The sequence below is a fragment of the Eleginops maclovinus genome, chromosome 18 (genome assembly GCF_036324505.1).
Source record: "Eleginops maclovinus isolate JMC-PN-2008 ecotype Puerto Natales chromosome 18, JC_Emac_rtc_rv5, whole genome shotgun sequence".
NCBI classification, from domain to species: domain Eukaryota; kingdom Metazoa; phylum Chordata; class Actinopteri; order Perciformes; family Eleginopidae; genus Eleginops; species Eleginops maclovinus.
The window spans coordinates 19,821,953-19,849,703 of record NC_086366.1 but is presented as its reverse complement, the minus strand read 5'-3'; the positions used below and the strand labels follow the sequence as shown (position 1 = coordinate 19,849,703).

At 38.6% G+C, this 27,751-nt stretch overlaps 1 protein-coding gene across 4 annotated transcripts in view; it reads left to right on the top strand.

Annotated features, from left to right (window-relative positions):
• LOC134880854 (rho GTPase-activating protein 42) overlaps positions 1-27,751 on the top strand; it is a 61,726-nt gene that overhangs the window by 10,235 nt on the left and 23,740 nt on the right. For all 4 annotated transcript variants that reach the window (XM_063907966.1, XM_063907965.1, XM_063907964.1 and 1 more), the window contains exons 2-4: positions 7,508-7,603; positions 10,515-10,576; positions 25,292-25,363. In XM_063907966.1, coding sequence (XP_063764036.1) covers positions 7,508-7,603; positions 10,515-10,576; positions 25,292-25,363 — 230 coding nt within the window. The remainder of the gene's footprint in view (positions 1-7,507; positions 7,604-10,514; positions 10,577-25,291; positions 25,364-27,751) is intronic.

The window sequence follows — 27,751 nt, the reverse complement described above, 5'->3', positions numbered from 1 at the left end:
TTGGTAAAAACTCAACTCGTCGTGTTTGGAGGAGAAAGAATGCAGAGTTGCATCCAAAGAACACCATACCTACTGTGAAGCATGGGGGTGGAAACATCATGCTTTGGGGCTGTTTTTCTGCAAAGGGACCAGGACGACTGATCCGTGTAAAGGAAAGAATGAATTGGGCCATGTATCGTGAGATTTTGAGTGAAAACCTCCTTCCATCAGCAAGGGCACTGAAGATGAAGCGTGGCTGGGTCTTTCAGCATGACAATGATCCCAAACACACCGCCAGGGCAACGAAGGAGTGGCTTCGTAAGAAGCATTTCAAGGTCCTGGAGTGGCCTAGCCAGTCTCCAGATCTCAACCCCATAGAAAATCTTTGGAGGGAGTTGAAAGTCTGTGTTGCCCAGCGACAGCCCCAAAACATCACTGCTTTAGAGGAGATCTGCATGGAGGAATGGGCCAAAATACCAGCAACAGTGTGTGAAAACCTTGTGAAGACTTACAGAAAACGTTTGACCTCTGTCATTGCCAACAAAGGGTATATAACAAAGTATTGAGATGAACTTTTGTTATTGACCAAATACTTATTTTCCACAATCATTTGAAAATAAATTCTTTAAAAATCAGACAATGTGATTTCTGGATTTTTTTTTCTCAGTTTGTCTCTCATAGTTGAGGTATACCTATGATAAAAATTACAGGCCTCTCTCATCTTTTTAAATGGGAGAACTTGAACAATTGGTGGCTGACTAAATACTTTTTTGCCCCACTGTACTTTGCCTGTATGACACTTAAACCTCACAACTGCACGTTCAAGGCTTGAGGAAGTCAAACTGTGCAAATCTAATTACCTATGCATGTGCTTAAATAATAATTCTTGGAATGGCTACAACAAAAAGCCTTGCACTCCAGCTGTTGGCAAGCAAACCACAGACTTTCCTGCAGTGTTGTCTGTGTTTTGTCAGGGGTTGTCAGCAGATGGAATTTGGTAGTATGTGGTTGCCCTGGAGACGAGATAAAGGGTGTACCCAGGGGGATCTGCTGTGCAATGACTGACAGCCACAGGCCTCTCTCACACACCTCCCACACTGGGATGTCAGCTCTCTGCAGTCATGTTGGCTGGGTGGTCCGTGCTCTACTCATTGATTAGAACCTGCATACATTGTTCTCTGTGTTTGCCCTTTATGCAGGCCACTGTTGTGAAAATTACAAGCATAGTACAATACAATTTTTGCAGAGTATAATACAATTAGAAGGATACTATTTTAAGCTCATGGTATGCATAATAACACTTTGAAATAGCTCGTTCTTTTCTTATTTGTAGTGTAGTAAATAATGTCTTTTAGACCTTATCAAAGTTCTTTCCTTTTATCACTCCCCTGAACAGAGCAGCTCTTTTCCACCACAGATACTCAAACTCTATGTCAGAAGAGATGTAGAGTAGGATGAAATATCAGGGGAACCATGAAGGCTCTACTCATATACTACACCCAAAAAGGTACCTCTTTTCTCTGTCTTTTAATCCTTTTCTTTGCAAAGGTAGATAGAATCGGAGGATGAAACCCTCTTTATTAGTCACATACATGCACACAGCAGAGCACACACAGTGAAATTAGTCCTCTGCATTTAACCCATTCTAGTACTAGGAGCAGTGGGCAGCTATCGTGCAGCTCCCGGGGAGCAATGGGGAGGCGGGATTGGAGGTGTCCGGTGCCTTGCTCAAGGGCACCACAGCAGGGCCCAGGAGGTGAACTGGGACCTCTCCAAGTAGCAGTCCACTTTCCATATTCAAGTCTGTTCGGGGACTTGAACCGGCAACCCTACGATTCCCAGTCCAAGCCCCTACTGACTGAGCCACTGCTGGACTTTTTTTTGACCTTGTCATTTACTTTAATTTAAGCTTATCTTTTCTGCGGCGGTACGACCCTGCTTTGCATCAATATCACCGATGAGTTGTTATTTAATCTAATCATTGTAACATACTGTACATGGCATGTAACGGCAAGGCAAGTCTGCACAGAGAACCATGAAAATTAGATCTTCTGTTTTTAATGTATTTGTAGACTGACCTTGTCATTTACTTTAATTTGATTTGCGTGTAAAGAAACTGATAAAAGAAACATTGATTTTATCAGTATACTTGACTTTTTGGATGCAAATTGCCTACAGTGGGCTTTCACATTCAAACTGATAAACCAGTGGGGGAGCAGGGGACTCCCTCTGCATTGTTTTCAGCAACCTGGAGTGTGTCACACTGATCATTCCTTTACTGCTTGCCTAAGGTAAAAACATTTGAGCCGTTCATTTATCTTCCTTTATACTCATTCCTTTTCCATTAATCTTTGATGCTTGGTCTTGTGATAACTTCAACTGAGGTGGTTTATTTGTAACTGCAAATAGCAATATTTTCAGTAAAACCCACTGATGAGCAAAGGGCCAAACTAATTTGTGACAATTTCCACTTCTTAAATAATGCATATACTGTACATAGTAAATGAAGACAACATTGTTGGGCCAGGTATTTTTGATGAGCATAAGCCTGATGAACCTGTTTGATAAATGCATGTGTTGTTCAACCGGATAATCTTCAAATGACTACCCTACTTTTATCATTTTCAAATCATAAATCTAATCGCCAGAAGCAAAATGCTAACAGTATGCTATAAACGAACTACAGACGATTAAAGCAGGGTTGCACAACTTCAACGCCACGCCATCTTAAGATCGTTTCCACTGACTTTCGCTCACTTGCATATTTTAACAAAACTTTTCCTTTTAGCCACACTAAATTTAACTAGAAGTCATGGCTGTTTCAATTACCAGTCTGATATCGTTTTACAATGATGAGCTAACAAACTTAGCGGGAGTGTTTACGTGTACGGTGCAATGACGTACAACGTCCTTGACAACTTCTGTAGTCCTACTCAGCCACTTGTTTACAACCATCGTTTTTCAGACTCGTAAACGCTATTAAACTTGTGTCAACCACAGACCTATTAGCTATTTTCCAAAATCCTATGGAGAAATACTTTGAGAAGAGGGAACCGGAAATGGTAAAATGCTAACTTACTTCCGGGTTTTAAGACTCGTTCCTGTGCCACTCTATAGCAGAGACACAAACCTTAATGAACATACATACATATTTACATACATACATATACCCAGAAATTCTGATCATGGAGGAAACCTATACATGTCTGCTCCTCTGTTTGCTATCCCTGAATTCATCTATCATACTTCAGACTATAGTTTCTTTAGAGTGGCGATGTAAAAATAAGTGAACAGCATTCGGTTTCTATATGTTTCTAGCTAAGGAAAAATCAACATTATGGTAGAAAACTTCTTATTAGTATACTAGATATATTCAAGTCACTTACAAATTATGCACTTTAAATTTACATTCACTCATTTGTACCCTTAAAGTTCTGTCTTCTCTCTTCCTTCAAAGTAAAAATATTAAAAGTAGGGCCGGCAAAGTTATTGTTAATTTTTTGAAGTAACAATTTGATAATGTTTGATAATAACACCTCATGCCACTTCTGATGCTCTTCATCAGTTCTCTGACTATACTAAGTAGGAGAAAATAGTAACTATCCAAAGCTTGTGGACAATGTAATATTTGGTGTCACATTTCTGGGCCAGCTGTTGCTTCAGCATCTGTTTCAACCACATCCCCCATGAGCCTTTGACGGATGCTGTCATCCCCAATGGGTGCTGTACCTGTGAAATGTTAATGACATTTTCTAAAATGATCATAATTTTCCTTTGTTAAAATGATAGTGTGCTCAGTATTTACCACCATGTTCCATCATGGAGAAAGCAAACAAATCATTTGCAATCGTTTGTGTTTTATACAGCCCAGAATGCTACACAATCAAAAATCAGTGTACAATTATACATGTGTCTGTTCTTAGAAACTCAAGACTATGAAGAATGTGATAAAATATATTGTATTATATTATTATTATCATGTTGCACTAGGCTTGTATTATTGTGTAAGTGCTAAGACCAACGTTATAGATTTAGGGTAACTTACTTTTCAGAGATATGTTATACAAGATGTTCTTTTAACAAAAAGAGACAGCATTCTAAAAGGTGTAATGTTGTCTTTGCAAAGCAGCTATTTAATACATTCCTAGATTACTCATTCAAATTCATTTTATTTGAATCAGAAACTATCTTAGAATAAGTTAACAACAATAAACGAGAAACTTAATAAGAAGTTTTAGAAAGGGGCAATTGGAGATACTCTATTCAACAGACATACAGTACAATATTCAGTTGGCAAGAAGTAACAATACTCTGTACTCTGTATTGGATACTGTTAAGATTGATTTTTTTCCTTGGTTTTTGGAGGCTGTAAGGAAACAGTGCATTCAGTTGATGGTAGCACAGCTTTGTTTTTTTAGTCAGGCCTGTCCGAACTTCAGAGCTAAAAGATCATCCATTATTGATGGGCCTGCGATCATATCCAGACAACTGCAGCAAGATATTGATTTTGAAATCAGCAGCTTTTGAGTCAAAGCAGGAATGATGGGCCCACATCAATGGCACAATATATCTGCTGGAAAAGTTCCACTCAGTGGCACTCAGGCAGACTCAGCAACATTTACAAGTGGTCAGACATGCTCATTCAATACAGTGTAGATGTCTTTAAGAGCCTTTCAACCTGCGTTCTCATCAAGTAAAAGTCTTGTTATTCCGTTCTTACCAATAACTAAGATACACAGCAATTCAATATAATAATGCTTACTCTTAGGTAAAGAAAAAAGTTTGTGACAAATCTCGCAGGATTCTGTTTTATCAGGCTTTGCAGGCAATTTATGTTCCTGTCGAGATGAGAGCATTGATTTTTGTTGGGCTTTTAAGGCTGGTTTGTTCCTTGGGATGCCTGTTAGATAAACTATTGTTGTCACAGTGGGAGCAGTATAGGTTTCAACACAATATCCTTACGGATTTTTCAATTACCTCAGAGAGACAAGTTGTAGTGAAATCTTTATAACTATTATTGTTGACAAAGATTATCAATTAAATGAAGTTTTTATCCATTGAAATGTGTGTCGTTTGGTTTGATATAAAGAAAATACAGTATGAAAAGCTGTATAACTGTACATGTCTAATGTTATTACAGCTACAAACCCTGCAAAGCTTTAAAACTGCAGTACAACCTCAACCTCCATTTCCCATGTGCCATAATTGACAAGTCTTCTCACACATGAACAAGCACGTTTGAGCGCCGTCTACACTGTGCAATGTATATTAGCGTGTGTGAATTTTCCTACTTTCCTGGCAAGTGTTTTTAAGTTCACAGTTCTTTGAAGTGATGATATAATTGTCGGTGAAAGAAGAAAGGAGAGAAGCAATTAGTGAGTCGCTGTCAACAATAGATATGAGAAAAAATGTGTACATTCAAACTGTGTGGGCTGACAACTACAATGTCAGAGTATTTTAGAATCTCCATTTTTGCCTTTAATTATAAATTCTGTGGAATTATAAAATGTTAAAAGCCTCCATTACATGCTCAAGCTTCATCCCACTCATTAGAGTACTTGTGAGCATAGGTTCCCATCACCTCAGCAAGAGTAAACTCGCAGTGCTAACACGGTAGACCCACACACTTACTTTTATGTAACTTAGGTATGAAACAAATTGAAATCAGTTGCATAATAGAAGATGAAATAAAATCTGAAGTGATTCACGCACTTGGTCAGCTATTCACAGGTCAACACCGCAGTTACTTTGCCTCTTATGTTAAAAAGCAGATTCATTGCTTTTCCTCTCACCATGATTGCTTTCCTTGTGAATCTATCTGAAATCAGACTCCACTTAGGTGTGCCTTGTGTCATTTTAACATTTCATTTACAGGTCTGTTTTCATGGATACAATCTTTCAATTTTACTCACTAAGAGAACCGGGTTTTTTTTCTGTCTTGTATAGCTCTTGTTAGAACCTATATTACAATCATAATTCAACATTCCTACCATTATAAGAACATGTTCAATAACTAAAAAAGATAATCAGCTATTTTCTTGAAAATACAGATAGATTTTGTTGAGCTAATACATGCTGTTACTTTAGGAGAACTGTTAAAACCTAAGAACCAGTTGTTAAGCATTTGCTTTGATGTTGGCTAATTAGGGACTTTTAAGTTTTTGATACACCATATAAAATTGAACATTTTCCCACTGAGTCAATTAAAATTACAACGACTGTATTTAAGAAAAGAATAAGCATATTTGTCAACTAAAAACTGAATACCATCAAAACATTTTTGTCAGAGCAATTATAGTTTTTAAGCTGAAAGAAATGGTAAGTGCAGGTCATGGTCGAGCATTTTTTCTTCAGTCTGTTGATGAAGTGAGGTGAATTGAGAGGTTTTGTGTTCCCGGGGCAGGCCTTAAGAAATGAAAAGTAATTTGTTTTTTTTGTTTTCATAGACAGTGTTAGGTTAGAGGCTGTTAAAGCTTCTCTATCTCTTGAATAGACTTGTAACACTCTGGTTGACTCATCACCAAAACAATGAACTACTAATATTCTGGCTCTGATAAGTGACAAGTTTGCATATCTACTTTATAGGAGAAGTCAACCAAGGATCTTGCGACATGAGATCAGAGAATAAGTTTGGTTGGCATGGAGCTTCGTACACATAAGGACTTAACTTGGGAACTGGAGGTTATTGGTTCAAGTCCCTATTTTGTTGTTATTTTTAATAAATTATTGTTCTGACCCACATTTGCATTTTGATCAATTCATCAACTATAATGCAATGATTTGTTCCTGGTTGCCATATTGAAGCTTGGTGATATGTTTGGACTGATTTTAATCTTTAATTTCATCATGATTGCTAAGGCTCCTGGGTACTGTAGTATGTAGAGCTTGTCAACATACCAAATGGAAGGAAAGATGGTTGGAATGTCCAATAGCATTATTTAAGGATCTAATGTTATTCAAAGTCAACAGTCAAATGGAAATTTACAATTGGAAAATAATTCTGATACAGATTTTCCAATGACCTCACCAGTTGAATGTTTGATTAAATGGGGGGAGGGGGGGGGGGGGAGTCACTGAAAAGCTGTTATACCTAAAGTGACAAATTGTTCTCAGAAAAGTAGGACTACACTTTATCACACATAAACTCCTGGAATGCAATAATCATTATTCATTTATATCTAACAGTGAGAGTGTTAAGATGTTAACTCTGTGTGCCATACCACTTTGACACAAAGGCATCTCAGTTGGGCTTATTTTTATGATCAATTGGCAAGCGAAAACATCATAACACATATTGCCTTCACTCACAGAACTGCTAAGGTATAAATGTCAGTGTGCATGGAGTTGGACAGTCCGCAGATGATAAAAGTGCATTGTTTTGCCTTACTACGCCCTCAAGTAGTCAAGCAATAGTCATACATTCGCTGCGGTAGTTGCGCTTACATTTGTTAAGTGCTTTTGTTCCACATGTTTATTGATTAGTTTCTGAAATGTTTAATTTGAATCCTCAAAACTTGTGTGTTTCCAGATCTCTCTGCTGCTGTCCAGAAGTTCTCATTGTCCCTGCAAGAGTTCCAGTTTGAGTGCATTGGTGATGCAGAGACAGATGACGAGATCAACATTGGTAAGTTCATTTTGGCCAGCAGATATCGCCAATTAGTCAGATTGTCACCTCAATCAGAACCTTGTCTCACATTTCCCTATGGATTCTGATGGAGATCCTTGGTTATTATTGGCTGTAGTGCTGTCACTAAGAGTTGTGTCGTATTCCTATTGCTAAAGGTCTGATGTCATAATACTTAAGCAATTTTACGTCAGTGAAAGGATCCAATGGAAAAATAAATAGCCTTCCCAGAGTCACTGAGAGCTGTTTTTAGACAAAATGAAGCATACTTTGCAACTTCTTGGATTTGGCTTTGAGTATAGATCTTAAAGTCTTCTGCGATGCATTTCTAATTAATGCTATTGATTTACTTATGATGCTTTCCCTGTATTTGTTCAAGTGTACAAAAGATCAAGGGGACTAATTGTGATCAGTGTCAGAGATTAATGGAGGTGTGAACCTCCATGCCTCCACCAGGAATATGAAAACAGCTGCGCATGGGGCCTCTATGGCTCTAATGGGCAGGACTCCCAGTCTGGCCTCTTTTTCCTCCTCTTTTTTATCGGTGCTCATTATCCCCAGCTTGAGTCCTTCTCTCCGTAGTGCTGGAGAATGCTGAATTACTGTCCATCTGTGAGGGCTGGACTGGATATCGACCTCTCGTACATGAGGCTGTAATGTTCGTCTGAATGCGTAATGAAAGTTTGCCTTTCCTTTTTTTCTCCCAAAGCTGAAGCAGCTATTTGGTAGGCAGGGATGCAACAGAACAATTATGCTTGTTTGAAATATCCACACCCAACTCCATGTCTCATTAGCATCAAGCACCTTTTCATTTATGACATGCATTCCCTCCCTGGCTTTCAGTCAAAGTGTGTTGATCTCAGGTTGAACAATGGTTATTTTAGCTGCCCACCTGTTATGTAGTTGGACCTGCTCAGTATTTACAGTGCAAACTGTACACACAATAAGAGCCAGTGGCTTGGCCATGGCTCAATTGAGAGCCATGATCATCTGTTGGGAAGCATTTTATTGACTGTGTAATGCAGAGAGTAGTACATTCACTTGAATACAGTGGACTGTGGATGCACATTTGGCCGAAATAGCAGGACCTTGAACATGTAATTGATCAATTCAAATTACACTAAACTTCATGTCATTTTCTCCAACAAAATTCCATGCATCCATAACATACAAACTCAATGCTTACACACAACATAACACACTCAGTCCAATTATTTATGGGGCAAGAAAAAAAGTGTTCAATATTTTCTTAAAAAGCAATGATTTTCTCATACTCTGAGCTACACTACAGTGTTAACTCACCATGTCGGAGAGAAAAGGCCATGATTACTATGTGAAGGGGAAAAAATGAAATGGCTTGTTGAAATCAATCTAGTCATCAATGACACCGAGTTTGCTGACTGACATAGCTAGACCCTTGTGTGAATGCCAGCCACGATTTTGATGCAATATCAGTATAGTTCACTTTGATGCTCCCAACTTCCCCACGCAACATCGAGATCCTGTATGTGATGCCAGACGGGTTCACCTGACCTTTTATTGATTTTACTCTAAGACTTCCTACAGTGACATTCACATTCTACGCCAGTTATCCAGGAATCAATGGGGCCAAAAGATTGATGTAGCTATAGAAATTTAGATTTTTCCGAAAAGTAACATGCCCTTCTCTCAGAAGGTCAATCCTTTAGTCTCCACTAGCTGTTCAAGTCAGACGAGCGCTAGATCCAGATTTAAACAGTAAAAAATCAAGCAGCAAGACACCATTTTAACCATGACATTGGTAATAAGAACATTTTGTTATTGTAAGAAAATGTTCTATCAAATATACAGACAAAAGTGGACAATGTCACACTTTAATATAAAAGCCTCCTTATGCTTCTACAATTGAGGAAGTCAATTTCATTTCCTTCAATGATTCATGAGGTCCATTGCTTCTCCTCCATTTACCAGTGAATGATATGCAAGCTGTAACCTCACTTTGACTCCTATTTCCTTTCTTCGGAGTCTAATCTTGTCCCATCAACGGCTCCAGCTGTGCCCTTTACCCCCTGAGAGGTTTGTGCTGTTGATAAAGGAGCCAGTGGTGTTAATAGGAGGCCAGCCTGCCTGCAGGATCACTGGCACAAAATCATTGCTCGCTGGTCTTTAAAAGCTTTGGTGTGTAAATGGACCAAAGTGTCTGAGATGATGCATGGCTCTCCACGCCAAGCCGTCGTGGCTGATAATGATGTTACCGTGTTGGCAAGCAGAGCAGCTCGACCACAGCTAAATGTCTGGACACAGGGTGACACTGGGGCTGACCAACAGAGGCCACACTGTATCTGGCCCTCGATTTAATGAAGCTGTGAAGCTACAAGGCACAATTCTCTGGCAGATGATATCTAATGTATTGTGTGCAGAATTCATCCGACCCTGCAGAATGTATTATGAGCTACTGAAGTATAGCCCAGATGGCGTGAACATATCTCCACCACATAAGTCACTCCTACATTGTGACGGTATATCAATCCTAGCAGGAGAAGAAAATAAAAGGAAGCAATCAGTGGGCTCCATTCAATTGAAGTATTGTTTTTACTGCAAGTCTTGGGTTTTAAATTGGACAGCTGCATGATTTTATTAGGTTCTAAAATGTGGTGCACTGAAAGCTCTAAAGCTGCATTGCAAATAAACATTTTAGCACCATGCTACACTGCTTGTGGGGTGCCAGGAACATCTGATGTTTAACGACTCAGCCACTGTGTAAAAATATATATTCTTTTATCATCTGAATATAACAACCCGGTGGGTCACTGGGTACATGCGTAATGGTGAACATATTATGCTGGATGTTTCATACATATGTTGATGCATTTATTGGCCCAACCTGCAGTGTTTCACATTTGATGTGCTGTTGTATTTCTTTGTGTTACAGCCCAGTCTTTTAAAGAGTTCTCCCAGCTGTTGACCACGGTTGAAGAAGAAAGAAGGCGCTTGGTAAGAAAGCAATTTTGATATTTGATTTTGTAGATGATATACAAAAAGGGTAAAACACATGCTTGTCTGGCTTTAACTCTCAAAACACAAAATGGTTTGTGCTGCTGAAGTAGAGCCATCTTGTTACATACCTCCCAATTTTGCCCGTAAACAGATGTATGAAGAGTGAATTCTCACGCTTTCTCTGTACACCAGTCAGTCACCTTATTCAGCTGTAGAAAAAACAATAGTGTTCTATTGAATTTCACCGAGGTTGGAATTACCACGACATCTCTCAGTGCTACAAAGTCGCAGTATTAGGAACTGCAAGAGAGAAACAGGTGCAGAAAGTACACATTACAGCGGAACAAGGAATGTCTTGTGCTTTATTCAATATATTTATTTCCCTTTATTTCTGTGTAATTTGGCATACCAGCTTCCTAGCTTAGTCCAACACTTTCTTAGCTTTATCACAGTGCTGCTCCGTTTGTGTGAAAAAACCTGGGCGTGCTCCATATGCTTTGTCACAGTAGACATTATAGAGGGTGGTACTGAAAGGTGCCTCAAAGCAGGAATTACCTTAGTCCATGTACTTCAGCTGTGCATCTGATTTACCAAGTCTGATATGCAAATGGTATCTGCCTTAGACATTTTTGTTTGCTCTCCATTTCGCTTGAAGGAGCTGTTTTTTACAGCCACTATTTTCAGTCTAAGGGGGTGAGTTTTAGAAACTGAAAAGATTTAGTTTGGGGAGCACAGATGGGGCTGTTTATGACAAAATAACTGATTGAATACAGAATCACTGAATACAGACTTATAAATGCTATACACGTGTTGTCACCATAGGTAGAAGACACAAAAAACATGTGTGAAATGGGAAAGAATTGATGTGTGACTGTCAAAAAAGATTTGACAAAAGTGAAATCAAGCGGCCACAAAATATGGATTAACAGTTGTCATATCTGCTCCTAAAATGAAGTTACACATAAAAACATTAATTAATACACAGGATATTCTTTTAACGTCAGCCATGTTGCAGAGAGTCATTTTAAAGGGCCGTGTTCTGGTGAGTAACTTGATGTCAGTGCAAATCGCTCCATGTATTGTAAATATAAGTAATCAAATATATGAGACCTAATATGAAGCATTTGGCTCCGGACATTAAAACTGCAGCTTAGAGTTGCCCTTTGAAGTTATGGGTCACCCCTCTGCAGCTTTATGGAATATCTTGTCATTCTAATCACTTTGACAAGCATAAAGGCACCGTGCATAAATTCATAAGCATTATAAATTAATGTGTCCTGTAGAGCAATATTTTTAACTTGTAAAATTCTGATCCTTGTAAATTATTTAATTACTATAGATGATACACAGCCTCCAACACCAGAGACAAGCTGAACTAGTTTTCTTTGGCTAAATAAGAAATTTCGCTTAATGCGGTGTGCCACAGGGCTGATGGGTTCTCACTCTGTGTGGTGCAGGCTTTGGCATACAGTGGTGAGTCGTTCTTTTTTGGTGTGGTGGTGGTCATCTGATGGCTGTCAAAGATGAGCACTGCACAATGAGTTACACCGTTTCCATACAGCCTCTTTTTATGAGTTCATGTCACGAAGATGAATGCATACAGTGTATAATGATGTGATCAAATTGGTGATTGGAACACTATCTTACAGCTGTTAACAGCATTTGAATGCACTGTTGATAAAAAAAATACAGATATAAGACCATTGCATATTAGTCGAGTGTTTTTATTTTATTTTTTAAAGCTTCATATTACAAAACCGTACATAAACAAATCAAGATGACAAGCAGAGACACAGCTGAACTGATAACAAATACAAAAATAACACCACCACTTAGTGTAGGAAGAAAATGATTTTCAACATGCATGATTGCAAAGTAATGGAAATAAATGTAATAAATCAAACGACTATGACTAGTCTCAGAGGCTATAGGATGCAGTGTTTTATTCAACTGAAAGCTTTGATAAGTAAAACAACTATTCATAGCACAAGCGCCCTTCATCATACTGTTTCTCCCTCGTCTTGCATGAAAGGCCTCCTCTTTGCATCATCTCTTTTCACTTTACCTGGCAGTCTTCTCACTCGTCAGATCACAGGAATATGGAACATGGCTCTGGTCCCTGCACTTTGAGCTTTTGGTTGATTGTGATGTTGGTGACACAAAATGTAAAGCTTATTCTCTTCTTTCACATATTTTAAATCTCTTGATATCGAGTGTCAGCAATGTAACTAATGTCATTTTTAAACATCCTTTCTTTTAAATCCCACTTGTTATGCTTGGATTGATATTGCTTTAAAATCTACTGTAGACACTCTGTAGAGCTCTTTTTCAAGCCTTTTTTAAAATATAGAAACAGGCAGTGTATAGCAAGTTCAGTGATAATTAAATATGCTTGCCAGAACCATGGCTTTCATCAAGCATATCTGTCTCAATTTCATTTACAGTTTCACAACAGTGCGATCTCAGCATTGATCGAGCTCCTTCATAAATAATTAAAAGAGCTCTTTAATGTAGACAAGGCCAAATACGCAGACTCATCAAACTGCATTAATTGTCCATATCCCCACCATAGCCATTTTAAACTCCCATCGAACTGGACATTACAAACTTTATCTGGATGTCCAGCTTTATCCTGTCACTGACTCAAGATGAACAAGGGAGAAAATGTGTACTGTGCTACAGCTGATGTAGTTAGCCAAATAGCTGAAAAGGTTTAAATGATATGGTTTGTTACCCAGGTCTGTTATTATTCTTTCAGAAATGTCTCTCCCCATGTATGACATTACCTGTAATGGGCTTAAGCTTAGTTCACAGTGTTCTATAGTTCTTGGAAATGCATTGAACATCAGGTTGTAATAATTTAGCAGTTGGAAATGCAGCACTTTATTTTCCTCCAGATTGAATCCATACTGACCCAAAGCATTTATTGAATTCATATTAAAACATACATGTACTTACTGAGTTTAAGTCATAGACTGCATGGTTTTAGTGTGTGCTGCATGATAAAAAATACATCCACTGAGCTTTGCAAACACAGCAACCTTCATAACTGCAGTCCACGTACCCCCTAATGACATAGCCAAATATGATAAACAGCTTGTTTGAATCATGATCATTGATTACCTTATCTGTCATTGCACACATGTTTCATTTGCGATGTAAATGAAGCCCTACATATTCATTTCTAACCTGCAATATTTGGAAATATATATATATATTTTTTGTACTGCAGTAATCCTCTGCGGCTTTAAGCATTCATTTTTTAGTTGTACGCCCATTTAATGTTAACATTTTTAGGCGCATTTGAGGTTCTTATGATGGATTATTTTACTTTTCTAGCTCTATATGAGATATTTGGGATGTATTAGAGTAAGTTGCAAGTTAAAAATGGCCCCAAGTGTGACCATCAGCCACTCGGGAGAGTTTTAAAATGTTCTCATAAAAAAAATAATGTTCGATTTGTCTTTTAATTATGCCCTTTTGTAAAATAAATGCAAATCGGACTGCATTAGTTCTCATAAAGTTGTCATAAACCCTTAGTGTGCATATTCTGCTACACTGTCATTAAAACACGGTTGCACCACATAAAAACTAAACCTATGCCAGGATAATAGCCCATAATAGCCCATTTTATGCTATCAAATATATAACAGATATATTGCTCTACAGCTGTTAAATAATACATTTTTACTATAAAAGATATGTTGATGACAACAAACGAATAGTTTACACCCCATGAGGAATATAAAGAACGATGTTTGAACATAACTTTCCCTTTCATGATTCGCAATTATGTGTTTCACTAACAGCCAGCCATGTCCACACACTAGTCATTACATTAGATAACAATGCAGTTAAGCTCACAAGAAACAACAGAGAAGTCACACAGGACCATTTATGGTGACACTTAAATAGTTTCTTTACCATTTGACGTTTATTTTATTTTGGTTTTACAGTGAGCTTTCCATTTTCCCTACTTGGTATGCTGCTTTCTGCCAGCAGTATCAGTGTAGCATAATATGGCATTTCCAAACTGCAGACTTTGTATCTCATATTGAGCTAGAGTCATACAAAATCAGGGAAGACAGTATTCTAACTACAATGTAGAGCTGAGGGAGTGATTGGCAGTGAGAGAGGTGTCAAACTAATACACTCAGCTGTCTGTCATTAGCTCAAATATTGTTCACAGTCACGTAAGGAAAGACAGAAACCTTTTTTATTCACTTTACACAGAATTTTTATTTTTTGCTGAACTGTTAACTGGCACATGAGAGATGTTTCCAGATCTGTCATAAGTTTCCAACGGGTATAAACCCACTGACAGCCACTACCATTTTGTTGTTTGTCTTTAGTAAGAAAGGTTACAATTGGCATTAATTCGCAGAACAAATTACTCTTTGGTAGTCTGGGTTTTTAACTTTTGCTCTGATCGGGATGGATGCGATCATAACAAGCTATAGTTGTGCCCCTTTTCTGGCTCGGTGCAATGTGAAAGATGTTGAAGTTGATGTATAATCACTTAAATCAACAGGGATTTGGGCATTCCCTTACACATAAACTACATTTTACATATGTTTACTATCCTCTCCTCAAAGCTGCCAGACTGACACAGTCATTTTTCACTTTATTCAAACTCGACGGAAACTAGATTAATAACACCAAAGTCGATTTGCTGTCTTTCCAATGTTACATTATTCACTAACTCTAGTTTGAGATAAAGAAAACACATTTCTTTTGACTCACCATTATAACTTCTTTCCACTTAAAGTATTTTAAAAAATAGCGTTATTGACTGATGCTCTGATCGGTAGTGATGGGATCATGTCACGCTATATTTTTTCCCCTTTGCTGGTGCGAGGCTGACGCATGTTGCAGATAACGGATAGTAATACAAATCAACAGAGATTTGGATAATCATAATATATTATATATATATAAGACACAAAACATGCTTTTATATGCTCTTCAGGTTGTTGTTTTTTTTGAAAAATATAGTTTGAGGCGCCTGTATGGGCCTACAAGATGGTGCTGCAGGCGTAAACAATAACGCGACATCGGATCTCTGTAAAAACAATGCTGTCTGCCGTCTGACGGTCTATTTGACATGGTTTTTATATTTTGAGAGTAACTGTGCGGTTTTTGACGAACAGAGTGAATGTTTTCTACGGGGAAAATCTGCATTTCGGTATGAGGGTCCACACTGAATGTAAGAGGGTGCAGCGCCCCTTTTACCCGGTTTGGACAACATCCTGCTCTCTGTTAAGCCACCACACTCCATTGACAGAAACAGTCATTTATCACTTCATTCAAAACTCGATGGAAAAAAAATGACTCTCATTGAAATCATTGTCCTTCCAATCTTACAACATATACAAAAAACATACCTTGTGTATTGGCAATGAGAAACTAATCCAATGCCTAATGTTCTCACGTTTTCCAGTGTTTGAAAAACCCACAAATACGTCTTATATTTATTTGGGAAAGGGTAATAGGGTGAGCATCTGGGTAGGGGAGAACGGCAGGATAATGCAGATTACCAGAAGGTTTCATTATTTTTTTATTTGAAAGTAAAACTCAATTAACACATCCTAAATCAACACATGTTTAGCCAATGTATGAAATCTGTCTTAACGAGGGAATTATACTAGTGCAAAACATTAAATATTATGGAGTACATGAGTTGAGACTTGACTTTCTGCTATATTAAAACTGCATGTCACCCAGATGCTGTTTCTATATATTTGGTTTGTAACTGCTAATGTATAACAGAAGACAGCTGAGGCAGTGGTAGCTGCACATTGTTTAAAAAAGAAAGTTGTCAGGCTCACGCAGAGAGACTATAAACTGTCAGCAGCAGATCCTAAAATGAAAGCCAGATTCCTCCTCACTCCCATTTCACATCTGGACTGAATCTAGAATCTAAAAATAGAAGGACACAGACTGATAAAAGTCACTGAAGCCCAGACATGTCAGAGCAGACGGAGAGGAAACCTGTATGTTTCAGATGGAGCCTGACCTCTTTGTAATTTTAACTAGCATAAAGAGTGTCTAAGGTGTCTCTGCTGCATGGGATGGATTCCTACCAGGAGCCCAATTTCTGCCGGCCTTGTCAAGCATGAAGCTTTTTTTGTCTGTCAGGCTTGGCGGGTGGTCATGCGTAAAATCTTTTTGCTTGTGCACTTTGTGATTGGCTTAGCATCTCCCCAAGTGTGCTATTCCTCAGGAAGACATCCCCAATTCTATCTGAAAAAAAAAAAAATCTGCTATAATTCCCCTGCTGATAAACCTTTCAGCTGCATAGAAAGAGTGAAAGTGATTCAAGTTCTGCATGGCTTGAGCAGGTTCAGCACTGCTGAGCGTGGATGGCATTTAGGAGTGGAGGGGCAGTGCCCTGGTGTCGAGGCTTTCAGAGTGATGGTCAAACCCCCCCGGTAGGAAGCCTTTTATTTGCTGTGCTGAAAAACAGATGTTGTTTTCATGGTGTTGCTGTGCTGACAATAGTATTCATCTGAAATATGAACACGGACATTAAATTGCGTTTTCGTTAATGAACACTCATGTTTAAGAAAAAACGCTGGTAATAATTCTATAAATATACAAATAAACATGTGATTAATGAAAATGGTCAGAAATGGTGTGTTTAGTGTCAAGTAATGTATTTTTAAATGGTCAGTACTGGTGTGGAACTTATAATTATATTATCTTCTCTTCTTAAATGTCCTTAAAAAGAACAAAAGAAAGAGGTCAAGCGTAGATATTATCTTAATAGGGAGGAACAGTAATATTATTTCAAAGATAACTTGTTCAAAATCATTCAAATCTACTTTAAATGATATAGCCCAATATCACCAAATATACATGTATCTTTGAGGAGGCTTACGAGTGGGGGTCTCTCCTTAGACCCCAATATTGAACAAGGAAAAACTAAAAAAGAATAACAAGTAAAAAATGGGCTGGTGCCTCCAAAAAATAAAGTGGGCGTCAGACATGACCATGGCAACAGGCGCAGCCATGACCCCTGATCCAGATGTAACATTTAATGCTAGCAACCTGCCAAGAAAAAGACACAAAACCTGGGCTGACACCCTGGATGCTGAGTAAGTAACATTTTAGGCACAGGAGTGCATACAGATAGAGAGAAGGGTAAAAATGTAGTCCCTCAATAATCTAAACCTATAGCAGCATAACTAGAGACTGGTTCAAGGCAAGCCTGAGCCAGCCCTAACTACAAGCTTTATGGAAAAGGAATGTATTAAACCTACTCCTAAATGTGGAGAGCTATTTACATTTAATTTAGACATATTTTTTCATCTCATTAGTTTTGAATTAGAAAATAAATGTGAATACTATCTGTTCTTTAGAGTTATCTCCCAAAATGTGGACAATATCAATAAGCTCTAGCCCCCTTTTTTCCCTCTCAGTAAGATGTGCAAGATACATTTGTTATTTCCCTTTTCCTGCTCCTTTATGCGATAAACAGCAAATACTGTGAAATTCCCTTAAGTGCTGATTTGCTGCACCGGTTTGCATTTATTTCTGATGTTAAAAGTTTTCCTCTGGTTTACATTTTCTTCGACAGCCTTTTATACATGTTTAATTATACATAATTTGTCTGTGCCACTCAAATGGTATAAAGTGTGTCTCTATCTGCGGTGCGGCATTCGCTGTTGCTGTTTCTCAGGATTTCACAGTAGAGTAAGGAGGGCTCTGTGGGTAACATGTGTGCAGGCCTGTGAACTGAGGAATGTCCTGCTGACCCTGAAACAACAGTGTGAATAAAGGCAGCCTTTGTTACGAGCAACCTCCATGGTGGCTTGTTTAATGAAAGTCAGAAAAGTATTTGAAACGGACAGTATCAATTCCTTTGTGCATCCACCACATAGCTGAAATGAAACTCAGTTAGTTCGAGCCAAGATATCACTGTGTAAATCATTATGCTCCACACGCATAGATGCACTTGAAGTCAAAAACATAACCAGAATCAGCTTTTTCTTCCACGGACATAGTATACTTTAAATAAACTATGATTACAGAGAAAATAAATCCTGGCTTGTGTGTACAATTTAAACTAAAAGTAAGTCTTCCAATACATTAGTATTGCTTTTTTACACCAAAGGAACAGATGCTTTCTGTACCTGTAATACAATCCAAGGAGTCATAATCAGAGCTTGTTTTTCCAATTTTAGCTCCTGAGTTTCCTCTAATAGCAGAGTGAAGTAAAGAAAAAGTTTTTTTAATCTATTTATCCTATCTCTGTGTATCTCAATCTAATTTATGTTTAATTCTCACTTTGTTTTTGTTCAACATAGAATATGTCAAAAAAGATCAGCACCTCAGGCAAAGATCGAAACTCCTTCCATCCTGCAGATTTTCTGGCAAACCCGAGTTAGTTCAACAAAACGAGACATATTGACTCAATGCGTTCCCAGGTGGATCTCAGGATCACGTGATGGCGAATCTAGAGCGCAAACCTGATAGAGCTGATGAATGTCACTGTTCATGCTGCACTGCAGTGATTCCCTTTCCTCTCACTGCTCTGCTTCTGTGTCACTTTAGTGTAGCAGTGTCACAGATTTCTCTGATAAAAGCCTTTTTCTTTTCTGATGTAAACAGTCTTGGAAAGTGTGGAGAGCAAAGAAGGCATTTAGAAGAGCCGTTTGCTGACATGATGCATTTCCTGTCTTTCATTCCTGCTAAGGAGAGAATGGATTCTGCAAAAAGCAGCATTTTTATGTTCCCATAAATCAACCTGTTCACCAGGCATACATTAATTAATGTGAAATATGCCACTTAAATAGCTATGTGACTCTGCCAGACAAATGATCTCACTCACTCAGTGAACTCCACCTGCCAGCTTTACTAACTTACTGACAGCTAGCTACATTTTTTAGGGTCCAATTGAATTTTTTATGACGGCTGTTGGGTGGTGTTGTAAGTGCACTGGGTCTGCAGTGTGGGGACTTTTGCAGTAGCTCTCTCACCATAATTCCTCCCCCCCCCCCCCCCCCTTCACCAGCAAAGTGTCCTCTTCTGAAACGCCTCATGAGTTAATTATATTACTATTTTTAAGTTTCTGCCTTTTTGCACAGCTGAGTACGTTTTTAATGTGATTTGTTTCAAGTCACGCTGCAACTACACATTTCTTTCCTGGTTATTCAAAGTAATTTAAAAGCCTGAAAAAGCAGCATTTCTTCACGTTTTTGCATGAAAATTGTAAAATGTATTATTCTAATATCAAAGATAGTTGGCAATTGTTTTGCATGTTTATTTGTCCATTTATCTAGCACTTAAACCAATCGGTGTAGCTCTAATTTGAGGCTTAATTGTTCAGAATACATCAAAACAAGTGCCACACAGTGTATACGTGTGGCGTTTTATGATCCAAAGTTATCGGGGTCAACCTATCCCCAAAAAATGATAAACTGTGGACCTGTACAGTTAATATTCTTCAAATCTGTTCTAAATGACAAGCGATTGTATTTTGAAGTACCAAACCATTCATTGGAAAAAAGCAGTTTAATACCCACAGACAAACACACAGACGTTCTGGTATCAAAAGGCATTATAACATATCAAAAGCTGCCATACTGTACTTTATACAAACAACAGAAAATCCTCACAGGAGCCACAAACCGGCTCCTGTCTCCATCCCAGCGGCTGCTTCACATCCTTGCTTAAAAGCTTAGTCTCCAATGAAATGAGTAGGACAAACGTGTCACATCTTCTCCCACACTGGTCTGCGACTGTCTGCTGAAGGTTTGTTTTGATTTCAAAGCTCATAAAAGTGAGGGGAGGATGACTTTTCAGCTTGCTGCAGGTGCCAGTGCTGCACCAGATAAAGATTTAGCTCTGCAATGAGATTGTTGCCACACATACACACACACACACCGAAACACACACAGAGCTTCCCCCACAACAATCTGCAGACTGAAGGGAGTGAAACACACAGCCATAGCACTCCCTGTTTTGATAAAGGTCACACCGTCAGCATTAAATGAGACGTCTGTCACCATGATGAGGGCAATAATGTTTATTATGCATTTAAGACATTAATTAGGTTGTGGGGGCTTTGCATGCACCTACTTTAATGATTCAGGCTAATTCCTTTTGGTTGCTGATGCTGTCGTTGTGATTATTGGTGCATGAGATGTTGATATTTTTATTTGATGCTGCTGGCTATCATCAGCTGTAAAACGACTAGAGACAAAGAAGTCTATGTCTAACATGTAAGGAAAGCACATCCGTTCCCTGTTCCACTCATAAGCTCTACCACCAGCACTTATTAGCATTCCTCGCGTACACTCTCCGTCATTGCTGGATATTAATAAATTAAGAAAATTATACATTCAAAGCAGCTGCATTTCACTGTCAAATCCTCAAGTCTATCACTCACACAGGACATCCCAACATAGAACCTAATAGACAAATGTAATCACTCCAAAGAATGAAGGCCACTGTCAGTATGCATAATCAACAAATAAATATTTATAACCTGGAGACGTCTTCATGGTCTCTCAGTATCATGAATAATTAAAAACCAATGGAAAAAACCATTTGACCGGCAATCGTCTGGGTTTCTACTGTTCTAAAATAGCTTTTTAAACTTTGAGAAAGTCTGATTGTCTTTGCAGTTGCTAAATTTCTGTTTTTTCACCACTCGACTCCTCATCACAATCCTTTTTACAAACAGCAGACATTGAAACAAATCAACGCCGACCAAAAGCCTTCTTGATGAGATGGCTGTTTCTATGAATGTCTCGTTAACACTGTTGTGCAAGGTTGGCTACAAAATAATGGCATATTAGTTGATTCTTTATAATATTCTCTCCTTTTTGACGGTAAATTGACATGGTTGGCAGCTTTAAACACAGTCAATAAAACACATGCTTGTCATGGCCCAGTTGCCCTTTCCCAGAACTCTCGCTCTCGCCTGGATATTGTATGCAAGACTGAAATTGCTGAACAACAATAAAAAAAAGAAGGGCTTGTTCATTTAAATGCAGCATGCGAGCAGCCTTTTTATGATGCCTCCTCAACCAGTAAAAAAAAGTAGCGGTACTGCTGTGTGTGTGTGTGTGTGTGTGTGTGTGTGTGTGTGTGTGTGTGTGTGTGTGTGTGTGTGTGTGTGTGTGTGTGTGTGTGTGTGTGTGTGTGTGTGTGTGTGTGTGTGTGTGTGTGTGTGTGTGTGTTTGGAATCACAGAGATTCAGTTGATTTGTGGTGAAGAAACAGGGCTTTAGGTGCATTAAGCTGGCTTTTCGCTGTGAGGACATTGTCAAAAAGGAACGGACAAAAAAGCCTATAAAAGTTATTTACTGCCCAGTTATTGACTTGCATGCTTGCACTAAGACAGGGCACTTCAAAGTCCAATACGATTATTATAACCTATACAGTATAGCGCATATAAAAACAGAATTACAAAAAACAGCCCTCAGGAAATAATCAAACACAACCTGCAATGTTTATGCACTTAATGCTATTTCAAAAGATATAACATCGAAGAGGTTTGGTCCAGAATGTATTTCTAGGGCCTAACAAGCGCTTACCTGGGCGAATGTTGTCCGTATACTTCACTGTGAGTTGCACACGGTGAAAATAAATTGTGAATTGTAAATATTGGAAAACAAAGTTCAAAGGTTTTATTTGTCATATGCACAGCAGATACAGCGTATATGTTGGCAATGAAAATCTTATATCCCAGGCTCCTCCAACAACTCTACATATATAGTGCAAAACATGTAAATGTATGTGTTATGGACAAATATAAATGAGGCATAGAACTAGCTGTTATTCCAAAGTATAGAGAAGGGAGATACATATTCAAACAAAGTCTAAAGATATCAAAGGAGCATTTCAATTGGTTCAGTTTCTTCTATTTAATTTGTTGTGGCGTTGGTGTCCATCTGATCCGTCTCTGCAAATGAACCTCTGAGCAACACTTCTGATCCATCTGATATTTGGACTATAAAGCCGGAGCTGAGGAAATATGGCACATTGACATTCCTCCCCCTATCTGGTAATGAAATTGCTTAGCGCTATTGCATCCTTTCAAGCATTACACTGTGCTTGCTCATATGGATTTAATCCTGTTTAGAGAGGCTGTTGCTGAGGGCATTCGGCATAATGCCAGTTTGAAAGTAAATCCTTTGAGTCTTGAATAAGTTGCCCTCTTACAAATACAAATATCTGAATCGGATTATTGATAATCAAAAGTGATGAGGAATCTTCACATGCTAATTATAGTCTATATTCTGCATTGAAGTGGATATAATAAACACAGTACTCCACTGTCAAGTCTTTTGAAATTAACCATTGATAATCATAAAACATCCACATATTGTACACAGTCAGGTTTCAGTTGTTCATTTAGTTGTGAATAAAACACCATAATCTCAAAGTTTATAGCGCTGAATAGTAAATTGTCCCCTCCATTGAACTGAAAAAAAAGGACAATATGGTATTAGAAATCTACGTTTGCAGCACGGTAATACTGCAAGCTCAATTAGACTAAAGGAATGGGAGATAAGACAGAGGAAATTACATTATCAGTCTTTTAGAGTGGCATAATTCTCGCTGTTGACACAGTAGATAACACGATGGCTGCGATATGACTGCAGGATTATAACCGCTAGATTTGATGCCCGTCAAATGTCCTCTAGTCTACTTACCTAATGGAGTGTCCCTACTTCCAGCCAAATTGCCTTGGTTTATCTTACAGGAGCACTCTCCTCCTTTTGCTTTCTCCGTGATTTCAAAACCTAATCTAGTGACATCCTATAATACAGGTTTTGAGTGGTTATGTTGTATTTGTGGTGATTTCTACATACATTCAAATGCAAAACAACTATCTATACAGAAACCTACAACCATTGGTACACTCGGTAGCTTCCAATATAAACAAAATCTCTTCATATTTTCGCTTATCTTATTTTTATCTAAAATGGTTCTTATTTCATGAGTAGACTGTATACCCCCCCTAAATACTAAAAATGGTTTGAAAAATGATGACCTTATCTTAAATTACAATTATATATTGTAGTGTGGGTAATCGAGGGCATAGCAGTCTACATATGTTATTATATGTTTACATTTTCTACCGAAGGGATGTAACTTAACCGATTCATGATTGTTGTAATGGATGTAATTGTTATTTCTTTTAAATATTCACAGCCATATAAACCATACCTACAAGATATTACAATTATTTGTTATTTCTAATAGAGGACAATTATCCTAATAAAGCTAATCAATTCATTATTTCAGCACAATTTTCCTTTACTTTGTTTAATTTTGTGAACAACTTCTACCTGAACATATTTGTAATTCAAGTGACATCAAAATGGATCAAAAGATTGTCCATTGTATGTTTTTCATTTGATTTCAAACAACACTGGATGTGAACAATATATCTGTGAATATTTAGTTTTCTTTATGTATTTTTGTTATGTATTTTTATTTTACCTGTACATGTAAAGTGTCTTTAAGTACGTTTTCTACAGGTAGAACTATTATAATTAACATGGATATGAGTTTCAAACGTGGATCAAAAATAACACTGTGTAATTACAGTGCAAAATAACAATAAAGCTACAGATGTACACGTTCACAGCACCCCACAACACAACATATAATATCAAAGAGATTGAAGCCTCCTTTTGAAGTCACTCGTTCTGGTTGGGTGCTGGAGCTGACAGGGTTATTTTGGGCCAATGAGAATGCACTGTGATTAATGGCTCAAAACAAAAACTCCATCCTGAAACTATACGTGTTCAGTGTACTGTATTCGAAAGCTGATAGACCATCTGGGCCGATGACACCTCTAAATTAGAGCTGGTATCATAGATGCATTATAGACCCCTGCCCTTAGTTTATCGAACACACTCACCGCACAGAATAACACCTTAAATCAACCTCAGAGCCATGTCATTTGTGACGGTGCCTCCTGTAGAGCAGCCCCACCATTCTGATGTCATCTGATCTCGGTAGATGAAAGCCCATCTTGGGGAAATTCAGCAGCACCTTAATGGCACCTTTCCGAAACGCTCGCTCGCAAGGGTCGTACGTAGACTGTAATTGGTGCGATATATCTCACCTAATCTGTTCCCGTCTGGAATGAGAAGGGAGAGGCTCCAGAAGAGACCTTTTACTCCAGTCATGGCGCAGGAGAGGTCACCAATATACAGAGACACACCTCAAACATTTAAATTCATTGCAGGCTGAAGTTGTAAAGCTCCCTCCTCTGCCCTGCGGTGTCATATTTCAGCGAGGTTTGACTGCTGGTGCTTCACAGCTCTCATAAAAAAAGGCTCAATTTTCTTCTATCTAGTGAACCATTGTTGAGTGCTCTATCTCTTATCTCTGCTGTGCTAATTTTGGGTACCTCACAGTAACACATTGTTCATTGTCACAGGCTTAAGAGATATTAATGAATATGATTGCTCTATCCTCCACTTGTGTTTGGACTCCATGCAACTGCATTTGACTTCTCATTCTCTGTGGTGTAATTTCCTGTGTGTCATACACTTTCCGGCACATTTATAAAGTAAGAACATAATAGTAAAACTGAATGACTGCTACATTAAAAGGTTTGTGGGATATCTTTTCCATCTAATAGTCATTTTGAGTTATTCAGAAGGTTACATAAAGTCAGATCACATCGTTTTGTCTGACTGGCATCTGTCTTTCTGTGTTTTTCTTTGTTTTTTCATTTCAGATTCAGAATGCAGATGATGTGTTGATTACACCCTTGGAAAAATTCCGGAAGGAGCAAATCGGTGCTGCGAAGGTAAGAGCCCACCTACACGCGCAATTAGCAACAGAACAGTGGAAGATGTTGTGCCACCGTTACCTCTTGTCTTCACCCCCTTCGTCTCCCCTACAGTATGTAAATCATTCATTAAAAGAAAGACGTGACACCAAGAAAAGTGTCTTAATTAGACTGATAGGTAATCTAAAAAAAAGACATCAGGTGGCGAGGGTGATATTACAATATATGAGGACTTGTGAGTGAAAGATAATCTGTTTTGTTTTTTTAACTTGCTTAGTGTTAAGTTGAAGATGGCATTTTTAACTTTCTGTTGGCAGATATTCTCTTAACAGTGCTGTGGGTGTTATTTAAAACCACAGTAATTAAACTACTGTGTTTAACACATAATTGTACTTATTTACTGACAAATAGTGTTTCGCATCATGAACGAGTGCATAACTTCACAGCCTGATTGCTGTTCACCCTTCAGAGTTACTTCTGTATAACCAAAACTTGATAATGCATTTATAATCTGATTGACGGTAACCCTACAGTATCTAATATATTGCATTATCCATTTCTAATCTGATTACTCTATTCCTGTTACATGCAATGCATTCCTTCTAACCTATTGGTCATAGAGGATTGATATCAGTGGGGCTTCTATAGAGTGTTGCTTAGAGGCATCCTGGTTCCACCGTGGATATGTTGTTGAAGTTGCCTGCAAAGACCAGCGTGGGCTTGTTGCTACAAGCCATGCTTTCATTCCTGGCCAACGCAAAGGCATAAAATGAAAGTGTAGCCGCTTGTTTGTGGTCTCTCTCTTGATGAGATCACACATGGAAACTCCAGAAGAAGTCGAGCCCTTACAGAGAGCTCCCGCTGTGTCCCTCAGTCCACTGCAAATTCTGCACTGGCCTCTGTGAATCATTTGCACATCTTTAGCCCTAAACCTTGTAAGGGACAAGTCACACTCTCACCCTTCTGATTTATTTTACATGACTTGACAGGCACTTGGTCTGCAAAAAGTAACCATTTTACCACTTTTTAGTAGTGCAAGCTGCAATGTAAAGGAACAATTTCTCATCTCAGTGCTGAGGTTGAACATCAATCACTCTCCTTTACCGCCCAGACTAAATAACCATTGTCGCTACATTGTCAGCCACCGCATGTACCTACCGTAATGAAAAAGCACATATTGCTGCCATCTCTTTCTCTCACTGTCCCCCACCATCACAGTGCTCAGTGTTATTGCACAGACTCTCTATGTTTATAAAATGGTTTCTTAAAAGCAACAGCCCCCGTCACTCCCACCACCTCTTATTTCCTCCGACCACTTCCTCCTAATGGCTCTCTCCTCCTACAGCCCATCCCCCGCTAAACATTAGCCCAACTAGAGTGAGATAAAAGGCAGGCATCACGAGTGGCTGAGCAACTTTCCACTGTTCCGAGAATCTGGAGAGATCTGCGAGCCGTCTGACCCTTCCAGTTACTGCGCTTCGGAACGTCAGATGGACAAACTGGGAGCTCTTGCCTTATTTGGGAATAATGCGAGTAATCCCACAGAGGTTGCGTACCAGTGTATCAGCTCCTTAGGCACAAGCGCAACACTTTCGTGACCATAACACACCAGCAGATTGAATGCAGCACTACGGGACGTATTTGGCACAGCCTGCTTTACACAAATGCTGGAACAAATGTTTAGGAATAAAACCCAACAATTTTGTACAGCGTAAACAGTACACATAAAAAAAGCCACAAAAATTCGAACAATCATACATTTTCTCTAGAACATGCATTTACCGTGTGCTTGCTGCAAAACCGTTATGTAGAACTGACATTTTTCAACAACAAAAAAAAAATCTGTTACAAATACATTTTTGTGATCTGAAAGTTAACTTCACAGGCCAAGAACTGAACTGAAATAAGGACCAAAATCTGTTTTGGTTTCAGTGTACTTCACTCTCTGCTGTCACTGCATCAACACAGTCAGCTATGAATTAATATCCTGTATCTTGGACCTCAACCTTGGGGCTGAACTCTCACACAGTCCTGCTCCTCTGATTGCTTTGCATGTATATTTTTTTTCACACAAACTTTTGGATTCAAACTGCCAAAAGCTTGGTCTTCATTGTATGTGTTTGTTTAGTGGTTGTCAGATTCCTGAAGGCCTGAAAATGTAAAAAGGACACTTCTCAAGGAATAACCAGGGGGGTTGGCAAAGTCCATAGGGGGTTGGCCTGGGAACTGGAAGGTCACCAGTTCAAGTCCCCAAAAGACCAAGTGCCACCGTGGTGTCCCTGAGCAAGACACTGGTTACCTACTGGTTACCTACACTGCTCCCCGGGCGCCGTACATAATGGCAGCCCACTGCTCCTAACACTAGGATGGGTCAAATGCAGAGACCGCATTTCGTTGTCCTAGTAC